Genomic DNA, 12,939 nt, shown 5'->3' on the forward strand with positions numbered 1-12,939 from the left:
GGGAGGAGAACCTCTCTTGACCTACTAACCACACCCTTTCTAATGCACCCCAGGATGCCATTGGCCTTCTTGGCCACAAGGGCACATTGCTGGCTCATGGGCATCTTCTTGTCTACCAGGACCCCCAGGTGTCTTTCACCTACACTGCTCTCCAGCAGCTCAGCCCCCAACCTATACTGGGACATCGTGTTGTTCTTCCCCAAATGCAAAACTCTACACTTCCCCTTGTTGAATTTCATCATGTTCCTCCCTGCCCAACTCTCCAGCCTGTCTAAGTCTCTCTGAATGGCAGCACAGCCTTCTGGTGTGTCAGCCACTCCTCCCAGCTTAGTGTCATCAGCAAACTTGCTGAGGGTACATTCTATACCCTCATCCAAGTCGTTGATGAAGATATTGAACAACACCGGTCCCAGTACCGACCCCTGAGGGACTCCACTGGTCACACACCTCCAACCAGATTCTGCCCCATTGACTACAACTCTCTGACTCCTTCCTTTCAACCAGTTCCTGATCCACCTCACTACCTGATCACCAAACCCATACTTTATCTACAAGGATGCTGTGAGAGACGGTGTCAAATGGAAGAAGAGGAGGAGAAGAGGAGAGGAGGACAGGACTTTCCAGCACCACCCGACCTGGTGGGAACTGGCATTTCCAGTGCCACGGATGGGAATTCCCAGTGCTGCTCCCAGTGGGGTGGAATGGGATGGGTGTTCCTGGCAGGACAGGAGTTTTCCTGGCAGTGAGATGGGGATGAGAATCTCCAGCACTGACACCTACGTTGGGCAGGTGCTGGAGGGTTCTGTGGAGACTGGTGGCACCAGTGGGGTGAAGGAAGAGGACTGGCACCTCCAGTACTGCATGGTAGGTGGGGATGGTCCTGCTGGGCTGGGTGGGTGTTGCCTGGTGGGTGGGGTGGAGGTGGGTGCTGGGGGAATGGAGGTGTTGGGTTGTGGTGTGGGGTGAGGTCAGGGTTGGTTGGATGTGGGGTGGGACGGGTTTGGGTGATGTGGGATGGGTTTGGATGGTGTGGGATGGGTTTGGATGGTGTGGGGTGGGTTTGGTTGGTGTGGGGTGGTGTGGGATGGGTTTGGACGGTGTGGGATGGGTTTGGACGGTGTGGGATGGGTTTGGATGGTGTGGGGTGGTGTGGGGTGGGTTTGGATGATGTGGGGTGGGTTTGGATGGTGTGGGGTGGTGTGGGGTGGGTTTGGATGATGTGGGGTGGGTTTGGATGGTGTGGGGTGGTGTGGGGTGGGTTTGGATGATGTGGGATGGGTTTGGGTGGTGTGGGGTGGGTTTGGATGGTGTGGGGTGGTGTGGGATGGGTTTGGATGATGTGGGGTGGGTTTGGATGGTGTGGAGTGGGTTTGGATGGTGTGGGATGGGTTTGGATGGTGTGGGGTGGTGTGGGATGGGTTTGGATGGTGTGGAGTGGGTTTGGATGGTGTGGGGTGGGTTTGGATGGTGTGAGGTGGGTTGGTTGGGATAGGAGGCGTGTTGGTCTCATATTAAGTTGGCTGACATGATGTAGGATGGGTTTGGATGCTGTGGGTTGGGTTTAGATGGTGTGGGGTAGGTTGGTGGGATAGGAGGGGTAGGTGGATGTGATATGGGGCAGGCTGGGCTGTTGTGGGGTAGGCTGGGCTCTAGGCAGGGCAGGTTAGCATGGTGTAGGGCTGGTCAACTTGTTGTGGGGCTGTTGGGCTTGTGGTGGGGCAAGTTGGCTTGTTGAGGGGCAGGTTGGCTTTTTGTGGGGCAAGTTGGCTTGTTGGGGGGCTGGTTGGCTTATGGTGGGGCAAGTTGGCTTGTGGTGGGGCAAGTTGGCTTGTTGGGGGGCAGGCTGGCTTATTGTGGGACAAGTTGGCTTGTTGGGGGGCAGGTTGGCTTATGGTTGGGAAGGCTGGCTTTTTTGGGGGCTGGCTGTCTTAGGTGGGGCATGCTGGCTTGTTGGGGGGCAGGCTGGCCTTTAGGTAGGGTAGGTGGGTTTGCTGTGGAGGTGGTCGGTTTGCAGGGCAGGTTTGCGCGATGCGGGGCACGATGGCTCTTTGTGGAGCACAGCGGCTCGTTGTGGAGCAGACCCGCTCGTCTTGGAGCCGGGTGTCGTGCCACAAGGGTCCACCCGAGGCACCGAACCCCCCACGGCCACCAGGCCCCGGCCCCCCCCGCCCCGCAGCAGGGCCCAGGCCGCTCCCCGTTGCCATGGCGACAGCTCCCCCCTCCTCCCCCCCCCCCCCCCCAGCAAAATATTTTCGTCCCACCACGTGATGAAAACAGCTTCCCCGGACACGTGACGGAGGGCGGGAGGTGTCAATCAAAGCCCCTTTCCTCCAATCACCATCCTCTCCTTCCAGCCTCGTCCCGCCTTCCGGAAGTCAGCTGTCCAATCAGCTCCGGCTCCCCTTCCAACGGTTTGACAAGGGGCGGGGGAGAGAGGCGGTGATTGACGTCCCCGATAGCCAATAGCATCTCAGAAAGGCAGACGGGCTCCCGCCTCCCTGGTGCGCGGGCCAATCAGAGAGCGGGACGCTCCTTCCCGCCCGCCCCCTCAGCACTGCGGTAATATGGCTCCGTAGCCAGCGGCCCGGGCCGGTGCTGCTGCCGCCATTAACCCCTGGCTGCCCGGCGGTGGCGGCGGCGGCGGCCGAGGCGGGGGAGCGACCCGCGGGGCTCATGCGCAGGCGCTGCCGCCGTTCCCCGGCCGTTGCCCTCCCGTGAGGATGAGCTCGGCCGCCGGCCCCGCCGCCTTACCCCCGGGCTCCGCCACCCGGGCCTTGCATGTGGAGCTGCCCTCGCAGCAGGTACGGGCGGGCCTCGGGGGAACGGCGGCGTAAAGGAGGCTCCTGCTGAAGGGGGTGTGTGTGGGGTGTGCTGCGAGGTGAAGGGGGTGAGCCCTGAGGTGTGGGGTGACGTGAAGGGAAGGGAGGGGGGTGCTCGCTGAGGTGAAGGGGGGGGTTCTGTGAGGTGTAGGGTGCTCCCTGAGGTGTGGGTGATCCCTGAGGTGAAAGAGGGTTCCCTCTGAGGTGAAGGGGGGTTCCCTCTGAGGTGTAGGGGGGTGTTCTGTGAGGTGTGGGTGCTCCCTAAGGTGTAGGGAGGTGTTCTGTGAGGTGTGGGTGCTCCCTGAGATGAAGGGGGGATTCCCTCTGAGGTGTGGGTGATCCCTTAGGTGAAAGAGGGTGTTCTGTGAGGTGTGGGTGCTCCCTGACGTGTGGGGTTCCCGCTGAGGTGTAGGGGGGTGTTCTGTGAGATGTGGGGTGCTCCCTGAGGTGAAGGGGGAGGTTCTCTCTGTGGTGTGGGTGCTCCCTGAGGTGAAAGGGGGGTGTTCTGTGAAGTGTGAGGTGCTCCCTAAGGTGTAGGGGGGTGTTTTGTGAGGTGTGGGTGCTCCCTGAGATGAAGGGGGGGGTTCCCTCTGAGGTGTGGGTGTTCCCTAAGGTGAAGGGGGGTGTTCTGTGAGGTGTGGGTTCTTGCTGAGGTGAAGGGGGGGTTCCCTCTGAGGTGTGAGGTACTCTGAGGTGAAGGAGAGGGGTTCTCTGTATAGTAGGGAGTGCCCTGAGATGAAGAGCAGGGGCTCTCTGAGGTGTGGGGTGCCCTGAGGTGAAGGGGTGTCAGGGTGCTCCATGAGATGAAGAGGGGGTGCTCCCTGAGGTGTTAAGGGGGATTCCTTGAAGTCAAGGTGTGGGAAGGGCTTCCTGAGATACGGGGGTACCCCCTGAGGTGTGGGGTGCCCTGAAGCAAAAGGGAGGGAAGGTACTTCCTAAGATATGGGGGTACTCTCTGAGGTGTGGAGTGCCCTGAGATGAAGTGGGGGGGGGGGGGGTGCTTTCTGGAGTGGGAGATGTTCCCTGAGGTAAATGTGGGGTGTTGCCTGATGTGTGTGGGTGCCCTGAGGTGAAAAGGGGGTGCTGATGTGTAAGAATGTTTGGGGGGGGGGGATGCTCCTTGAGGTGTTAGGGGGGGTTTCCTGAGCTATGTGAATGCTTGAGGCAGAGTCCCTGGGTGGATAGAAGGAGGGTCCTTGAAGCAGAGGGTTGGAGCACCCTTCTCTTGTGTGCCTGTTTGTGGGTGCCCTGAGGTGAAAAGGGGGTGCTTCTTGATGTAGGGTACCCTGATGTGAGAGTGTTTGGGGGAGGGGATGTTCCTTGAGGTGTTAGGGGGGGTTCCCTGAGCTACGTGGATACTTGAGGCAGAGTCCCTGAGTTGATAGAAGAAGGGTCCTTGAAGCAGAGGGTTGGAACACCCTTCTCTTGGGCTGGCAGGAAGATGTGTCCCCTTGCCAACAAGGGGTCTGGGCCCCTCTCCTGCCAGTACTAGAGAGTTAAGGAGTGGGAGTCCCTGTTCTTGAGAGGCTCCATCTCTTCCCGTGGGGGTGTTGGGTGCAAGCTGAAGCTTGGAGTTGAGGCAGAGATAACACCCAGAGAAATGTGCTCTAAGCTTGGCTACCTGATGGGGCAGGAGCAGCTGGGTTGCCCTCTCCTGCCTAACAGGGGTGGGAGGTGAGCATGAATAAAATGCAGAGTGTATTCTGAAAAGTGGGGAAATGTTCCCTCCCCAACATATCCTTCCTTCAGCTAACTCTGTTTTTCCTGTTTGCTGATAGTTGGCTTTTGGTTCACTGGGCAACTGTCCCACGTTTTAATTTTGGAGAGCATTAGGAGCAAGGTTAAGTGAGGAAGCTTCAGCACTGTGTGAGGGTTTAGCAATCCAGATCAAACTAAGGCTGTGCCCTTTCCCCTCGTGCAGTGACTTTTGTTGTATGGGAGCTGAAATGGTGGTGGTGGTGGAGGGGGAAATTATTACTTAGCAAAGCCAGGTTTTTCTTTAGAAATAAATACTGTAAAATGTGAGTCTGCTGCTCTTGGAGTTTTGGTTCATTGCCTCGATGTTATTAAGTAGACACACAAGCTGAGCTTACCAGGTGTGAAGATGAAGAGTTACTGGAGAAAATAAATAGATGTAAACTTGCTATGAAGATATCCTTGCTCCTCAGATAAATATGATGTCCCACACATTCACTTGGGGGAAAGGGAGGGAATGGGCATGGCTCTTGGCCACCAGGATTTTGCAGGTACAGACCCTAACTTGAGAGCAAGCACTTTGAAATGTGGGCCTGTTTTATGTTAAGGAATGCAGACATGAGCACTGCTTGGGATGAACTTTGCAGGGAGCAGCAGATAACTCAGGAGATCCAAGTATGGCCTTCTCCCTGCTGAATTTTTGGTTTTATTCTTTCCCAGGCTTGTGCAAGAACCAAGTGAGTGCTGCAGGGAGAAGTCTTAGTTATTAGTCACTGGATGTCATTTGTGAAAGTGAGACTAAAACACAATTTTTTGTGTGTGTGTTTTTCTAGGAGATGAAACTTTCGTAGGAGTTTGTAGAAACAAACTGAACCATCAATTGTAAGATGTTCTAGTCAAGTAAATATTTAGTTTAAGCCACATAGGATGCTTGTATGAGTGCTGAAGAAATGTTAATTATAGCAAGGGTAAGGCCCTGACCAAACGGGAGGTATTGTTTTGCTGTGTGCTCTGCAAATACAAGGACCATGTGCTGAGTTATCTGTGTGCTATGTCAGTGCTTGCAATCAAATCAAGAAGCTCAGAAAGCAACTAAAGTCAGATACACTGATAACAAATCATAGTCTTTGTGTTATCTGAGGTTCAAGTCTGTTAGAGAATCACAAGATACCTTGAGGGGGCTTGTCACCCTGGAGATGTTTTACTGCAGAATCATGAGAGAGAAGGGAAAAGTCATTCCAGTCTCTTGTACCACTTCTATAATGCAAAAATCTGGCAGGTGCTACGTAGCACAAGGTAATTGCTCTCTGCCAGCACAGAAAACATCTTGGTGATTTGTTTTAGTAGGCAGTTTTATCCAGAACACCCAGTGCTGCATTTTAATTTTTTTTTTTTTTGCCTATAAGGATGAGAGTAAGATGGTCTGAGTCACAGCTATAAATCTCTCTAAAGACCAAATTCTTAAATGTGAACTTGAGGTGAGTGCTTCTAATAACTGAAGTAATGATGTCTTGATGACTGAAGTGTGCTGAAGGTGTAATTTGGGTTTAGTCTAGACTTAATTGTGCCAGTGAAATTCAGATGGATTAGAAAACAAAGCTCCTGCTACTCCTGTACTTTAAGGAGTCAAAAATAATGTCCAAAACCTTTTTCCAACATGACCACACTTGGGTCTGATGATTCTTTAATTTCCTCATTGCTGGCAGGAGGAACTGGCCTAAGATGACTTTTACTGTTGTATTCTGCATTTTATGTGGGAGAAATAGAGGATGTGGCTGTGAAGAAATGCTTCCGGTTAAGCATCAAATTTCAGTTTTAATCCCTAAGGAATTGTGCCAGGATATCACTTTTTTTGCTGGAAGAGTGAGTCTAATAGAACTGGAAATACATGATGAAATAATTTCACTTAAAAAGCACAGATTCTTTTGCATTAGCTGCTCAGTGCAAGAAAGCCAGGAGTGTATGATAACATACTGCTTTCTAAATGCTCCAAACAAACTTCTCAGTCCTGTTGTTGAAAAAGTTCAAAGCAGTGGAGAGGGTAGGGGAGCCAAACTTTTCAGACTTCTGGATGGAAAGAGCTGGACAAAAAAAAAAATGCAGCCTTAACCTGGAGAGCCAGTCATGCTGCAGTCAAATGATCTCTTGAATGTTACTCTGCTAATAGCTGACCAAACCAGATGTCATGTGTGGTTGTCTAGAGACAAGAAAACATCTTTGTGGACTCCAGGATTGGTGCCTCCAGCACTTTTCCTTCGTGCTGAAATCGAGCAGCTTTTCCTATCAATTCCCAACATTAGAGATACTGAAGCTTTTAATGAGCAGTGAGGTAGTGTTTGAAGACCTGCCAGCTTCAACTTGAACAGCATGGACTGGTGTACAAACAGCTGTAGTGATGCACAGTTTGTCATGGGTGGTTAGGGAATGGTAAGGGAGAAAAGAGCTAACACTTTTTTAAAAGAAATTATTCCCATTCAGTCTGTGATTCAAGCATTCAGTCAGAGCAGTGTCCATAGATGAAGCATCCCTCCTCCAGATAACTAACCAGGCATCAATAGGTGCCACTGGTTTTGCATGGAGCAGAGGAAGCTCCTACAGAAATAACAGCTAGAACCTTTATTAAAAATTACAAAAATGTCCCCTACTGCTTTATTTATATAAAGATGACAGGGAAAAAAAACCCCAGCAAAATGCAATGTGGATTCTAGTGTAGTAGGTGACTACTAAGTGGTGTAGTAGGTGAAGTACCAAGTTATATATGTAACAGCTTAGCACTTCAGTCACTTGGCTGGTTGCAAAAATATTTCAACAGCTCATTCCCAGCAGCAGCACCAGGGAAACTGCTCATCATCCCATTCCATCTCTGCCACAAGTACTTGCCAGCGAGCTGAAGAGTTTGATCTGCTCATGTTGCTAGTGGCCTAATTAATAATCAGCTGCAACAAACTTTCTTCTGCAGATTATCTGTGGCTTATTTCCAAATTATAGGTGAGAAACTGTGTGTAATGTTTAGACTGCATGTGAGGCAGTTCCACAGTGAGACCACAGATCACCTCCATTTAGATCTGCTTTTTTCTCCCCCCAAGAAACTATTCAGCTCTTGGACCCATATGATTGGTACTTTGATACAAGCAATTTTCTCCTCACTGGAGAAAGCCTGGGTAATGGAGGGGAAAAAAAGCTACATATAGATACTAGGGGAAACTCTGGGAACTGTACATGGAATTAGATCTGTTCCATCTGAAGTTTTAGTTCCAGTTCAATGTTGGTTGATCATGTTTCATGTAGTGGTGTCCAAGGTGGTTTTCTAAATGAGCTGCTTAGAGTTGTTTTTTGTTTTTTGTTTTAATACTGCATGGGATGGTGTGTGAGGGAGATAGGTGTTTCTGGTGAATGTAGATGTGGTGGTAAGAAGTGTCAGACCAAAGTCTGGGTCACCCAGTATCTTCTGTATCCTTCAATTTATAAACATCCCTTATCAGATGGTGGAAGTTTCTGTGGAAAGGGGCAGCAATGAACTTTCAGTCACAGGTGTTCAGGGCAGAATGAAACAGCAAAGGGTTAGAGACATTTCCCAGGGACACTCTGGAGCCTTCATTCACTTTTAGGCTGGGATTTGTAAAGAGCCAGTGGGAGTTTGAGTGATTTTTAGGAGCCCAAGAGCAGCTTGTAGCAAACTCCTGCAACTTGTGTTTAGCAGCCAGAGGTTTGAGCTGATAAGGGTGAGGGACCTGAACCATACTCAGGATTAACACAGACTTGTCAGACACGTTTCATGAAATTTGTGTTGGTATTTCCAGTAGCTGGGAAAACTATGAGGTGGCCATGATGTGTTTTCTCCCATCCCTGCTTAAGCATTAAGCTACCCCTTGTCCTAAACCTGCTTAGAAGGGAAAGTTTCTTTGTTTTGAATACTGAAGAGGAAAATCTCATTTAGGATTTGATAAACTGCTGTCAGCCAAGCAGAGTTGGAAGCAGACCCCTAAGTGGTAGGAAGAAAATCCCCCCCAAAATCTACTTTGAACATGAAGCCATGCTGTGATGTTTACCCTCTGTAAAATGGTTGCCTGTAAGTAACAAAGGGATTGAATTGTGAAAGTCCTTTTCAGGTTTATACTCTTATTCCTTGCATCTTCCTGTGAAGAAATGTGATGTTTTTCATGAGATCTTAGTATCTTATTCACAACCACAGAACTGAAGGTGATAGTAATTCTGCAAAATATCTTTTCCAAGAAATTGAACTACATTTAAAGAACTGATTTATGAGAAACACTGAAGGATCTTTGAGCTTCTGGGACTTCAGTAATTACATGGTCTTAACATGCACACTTCAGAAACTTGCCTGAATTCTTTAAACTCCAGATGCAAAGGAATGCAAGTCATGAGAGAAGTGACCTTTAAAGCAAAATATTTTTTTCCTTTTGGAAATATTTCTGGAAAGAACTTCCCAGGGAAAAAAACCCAACTAGTTCTGGATTGCAGATATTTCTGGATTTCAGTAATAAATAAAACCACGTTTTCAGCAGTTGGAAGTGACATTCCAGTATGATCCAGTACCTTGGGTGTATGTTTTTGATTCTTGATTTGATCCAAGTGAGTAGAGGTAAAGGAAGGTGAGAAGAATGTGGGTGAATTAGAACAAAGTTAAAATTTCATAGTTACTTTATTTAAAGAGATGTCCAACAGCTTGGCTAACGTGGCAGAAATGGGTGACAAATGAGTGTGGTGGCAAATGAATTTGAGAGGTCTTGTGTGGGGGAGAAGTGAAGAAAGCTGCTGTAGGGCTGCATGTGGACTAGTTTTTCAACTAAAACTGTGAAAAGAGCATTTTTTGGTTGTTTTTTAAAACTGGAATATATAGCTAGTGCTATATGAGTAATACAAAACCAAAGACTGACTCTTAAATTATTTACTTCCTCTTTCCTCTTAAATATTCTGGGGGAAATCAGAATAGAGGATGGAAAGTGGTGTATTTGAATATTGCTTTCACTTCTCTTAGACACTGCCTTCAGATGCTGAGTGGGAAGTGCTGCTCCAGTCAAACCCCACAGTGTGAGTGTTGACCTGGTGATCTTGGACAGTTGTATCCATGTCCAGCTGTACCCATGTCATGTGTTTTTGGAGTTGAAGTGGAAGAAATAGTTGCTAAAATTACTGTAAAGCTGTAACTTAGCCCCAAAGGTTGGCTGTAATTGTCAGGCTGGATTTTTACTTTCTCCAGTGTTGTCTTTTCCTGAGGAATTCAAGTGTGTTTTGCAGGCTGAATGATAAGTTCTTAAGGTAGAGAATGTTCTCTCTGCCAGCTGTAGTAAATCAGATTTTATGCATTTTATTCAGGAGATATGAGGAGGGTTAAGGAATATTTGAATTTTAGGGAATAAAAGAAGGAAAGGTCTTGGTAGCTGCTAACTCCAAACTCACTGCTTATTTTTGGGCTTATATACTGGCCTGCCCTTGGTTTGTCAAGCAGTAACATGATAAACATTAATAAGCACCAGCTTATTAATCAGGGAATGCTGTGTGCTTTTGCAGCTTAAAATCAAGTGGTCTTTAAGGTCTGTTTCTTAAGACCCTGTTTACTTTTTGGATCCTTTTGAGCATCATCGTATTTTCCATTGCTTAACTGGTGTTCCCAGGTCATTCCCACAGCTAATGAGGACTAATGCTCTCTTGCCCAAGGTGATGTTAAGAGGCTTAAGGGGAGGATGGACTCGCACCCTGATGTTATCTTTTTTCTGCCCCATGGCATAGTTCCCATGTTGTGTCAAAGAAGCAGTTACAGTTTTGCTCTTTTCATCTTGCAAGTGAGTATTTGTTTAGACTAACTCAGAGGAAAACATTAGTAAGGAAAGCTGGTAGCAGCTGCTGCTTCAAGGTTTTGGTTAAAGATGAAAAAAACACATCTAGTTCCTTGTTATTTGCATCTTCATAAACACCTTGCAAGAGGAGCTTTCTCTGGCCAGTGGTCAGAGCTTGTAGGATTTGCTTAACCACAGCTGAGAGCAATTTTTTAGGGTGTGCTGACAGTTTTTCTTCAGATTCCTGGTGTTTGCCAGTTTGCCACTTTTGGCATTGTAGTGACCATAACCAACCCCAGCTGTTGAAACAACACAGAAAGAACTTCATTTGCCCAAGTCCCTCAATAGTCTCAGGGTTTGGCATTTGAACCCTTCCTGCTAACATTACACTTAAGTAAATTCTGTTTTGACTCTTGGTTTGTCACACATAACCAACTATCCAGATTCTGTCCTAAGACTGAATACCCATGTTTTCAGTGCCTGTCCCTACCTTCAATTTTAAATATTTTGATCTTTCAGTTTTCCTGCAGAGATGAGCACAAATTTTGAATGTGGAAGGAAGGATGAGGATGTGGAAAATAAGGGGAACACTGTGGACTTGCACTGAATATCAGTGTAGGTCTTGGTTGTTCTATTGGTTCTGAGCTCTAAAAAAGCAGTGTAGCTTTTCTGCATGTGATAGTGATGTAGGAAGGAAGATTTCTTGCTCCTGCTGAGCAAGTACCAGCCTTTTTCAGAATTTCTATGAGGCAGAGGTTGAGTTCTAAGTTGCTCCCCAGTGTTAATTAAGTTATTTCCTGAGGAAATAGTTTAGTGGGATAGTGGCAGGAGAGAGTGCAAGGGAGGACAGAGTAAAGGACTAAGTAGCTTAAGAGTATTATATAGCTGTTTTAATTTTTTCAGGTATTATTAATTAATTAGCTATCTTTATTTTCTGATACTACTGTTGCTGTTTTAATTAGTATTAAAAGGAGAGGGTTGTGCCATAGACTTTTATATTTTGTCAGATGTAACATTGACTTCAGACATTGCATTATTTAACTCTGGGTAGGGCTAATGAAGGGCTCTTTTGCCTTGAATTACCTGGAGAATAATTAATAGTTCTACATGGTCCATGTGAAATATTAGACATATTCTTTATTCTTCTTCTTTCGCCTTCTTCTATGAATTAGGGAAGAATTTATGTCTTTTGGACTACATTTTTGGTTTGCTGGCTTTCCTTTTTGGAATCTCTCTGCAGTACAAACCCAGGAATAATTGTGGTGAAGTATGGGTAATTAGAAAATTGTACTGAGCATAAGTGTGTTCCAAGGGAAAGCTTCACAGGTGTTTTTTGCCTAAGAAGAACCTTTCAGAAGACTTTTTCAGATGCCTGTAAGTGTGAAGGAAAGGAACCACCTTGATATTAGGGACTGTAAACTGAAATCAGAAATGCAAATCTCTGAAAACTTTGAGCTCATGTTGGTGAAATTTTGAATTTTCTTGTGGTTATTTAGTCTGGGTAAATCATACTCCAGAGATTCAGTGTGTCCCATTCCTCTCCTTGAATCTTTAGGAATGTGAGGGGGGAAAAAAGTGGTGTATGGGTGTTTGTTGCATCCTCACAGGAGAAAACAGAGCTAGACATGTAACCTCAAGGATAATTCACCCCTGGAATGACTTCTCCAGAGAGGAGCTGATGTCAGGAAGAGCAATGAGTTACTGAGCTGCCATTTAATCCCATCACTTGACATGATGAAAATGAGATGAAGGAGGTGCCATCTAAGGACTTCCACAAGCCATTTGTTGAGCTAATAAGGGTTCTGTAGCATTGAGGTCTTTGCTGTCTTCAAGGGTGTGCTGGAAGGACATGAAAAGAGCATTCCAAAATTTCCTTACGGCGTGGCCTAAAAAATTGCACGTCAAATGCTCCTGCTTTGCTTCTAAAGTAGGTCTGAAATCACATGTGATTCTCTTGACTCTGAGCTGTTGAAAGTTGAATTACAAAATTTGTAAATAAATCTGCCTAGCAAGTCTGTAAATTGGAATAGGAGCATTTTCTTGTCCTTAACAAGACATCTGAGCAGTGTCTGTACTTCCCACTGTACATTCCTTTGCTCTGAAGGGCTTTGTGGACTGGAGTAGACTTGACCCAAAACTTCTCTGGATTATATGAAGTTGGAAAAAAAAAAACAGCTTGAAAACTGACATAAAAAGGAATTAAGTATGAATTCTTCTCTACCACTTGACTTCCAAGAACTCAGCTCACATGGTTTTAACAAGGTCTGTTGCAACAGGACAAGGATTAATGGATTTAAACTAAAAAAGAGGAGACTGAGAGTAGATATAAGGAAGAAATTGTTTATAATATAGGTGGTGAGACACTGGTACGTGTGTCCAGGGAGCTGGTAGGTGCTCCATCCCTGGAAACATTCCAGGTCAGGTTGGAGAGGGCTCTGAGCAACCTGATGTAGTTGTAGATGTCCCTGATCACTTCAGGGAGGCTGGACCAGATGAGCTTTAAAAGTTGACTTCCATTCCAAACCATTCTGTGATTCTGTGCTTGCTACTTGAATATTCAAGCTGGTGCAGAAAGATGGGAGCTGCAAGTTGTTAACAATGAGGTGTAGAGTAGTGCTGTGATAAAC

At 47.0% G+C, this 12,939-nt stretch overlaps 1 protein-coding gene across 1 annotated transcript in view; it reads left to right on the forward strand.

Moving 5' to 3' along the window:
- Positions 1–2,529: 2,529 nt before the first annotated feature.
- The window catches only part of UVRAG (UV radiation resistance associated), a 106,019-nt gene continuing 95,609 nt past the window's right edge, over positions 2,530–12,939 (forward strand). Inside the window, exon 1 of the mRNA XM_071764176.1 lies at positions 2,530–2,801. Coding sequence (XP_071620277.1) covers positions 2,721–2,801 — 81 coding nt within the window. The 5' untranslated portion in view covers positions 2,530–2,720. The remainder of the gene's footprint in view (positions 2,802–12,939) is intronic.

The sequence above is a fragment of the Heliangelus exortis genome, chromosome 1 (assembly GCF_036169615.1).
Source record: "Heliangelus exortis chromosome 1, bHelExo1.hap1, whole genome shotgun sequence".
Classification (NCBI taxonomy): Eukaryota; Metazoa; Chordata; class Aves; order Apodiformes; family Trochilidae; genus Heliangelus; species Heliangelus exortis.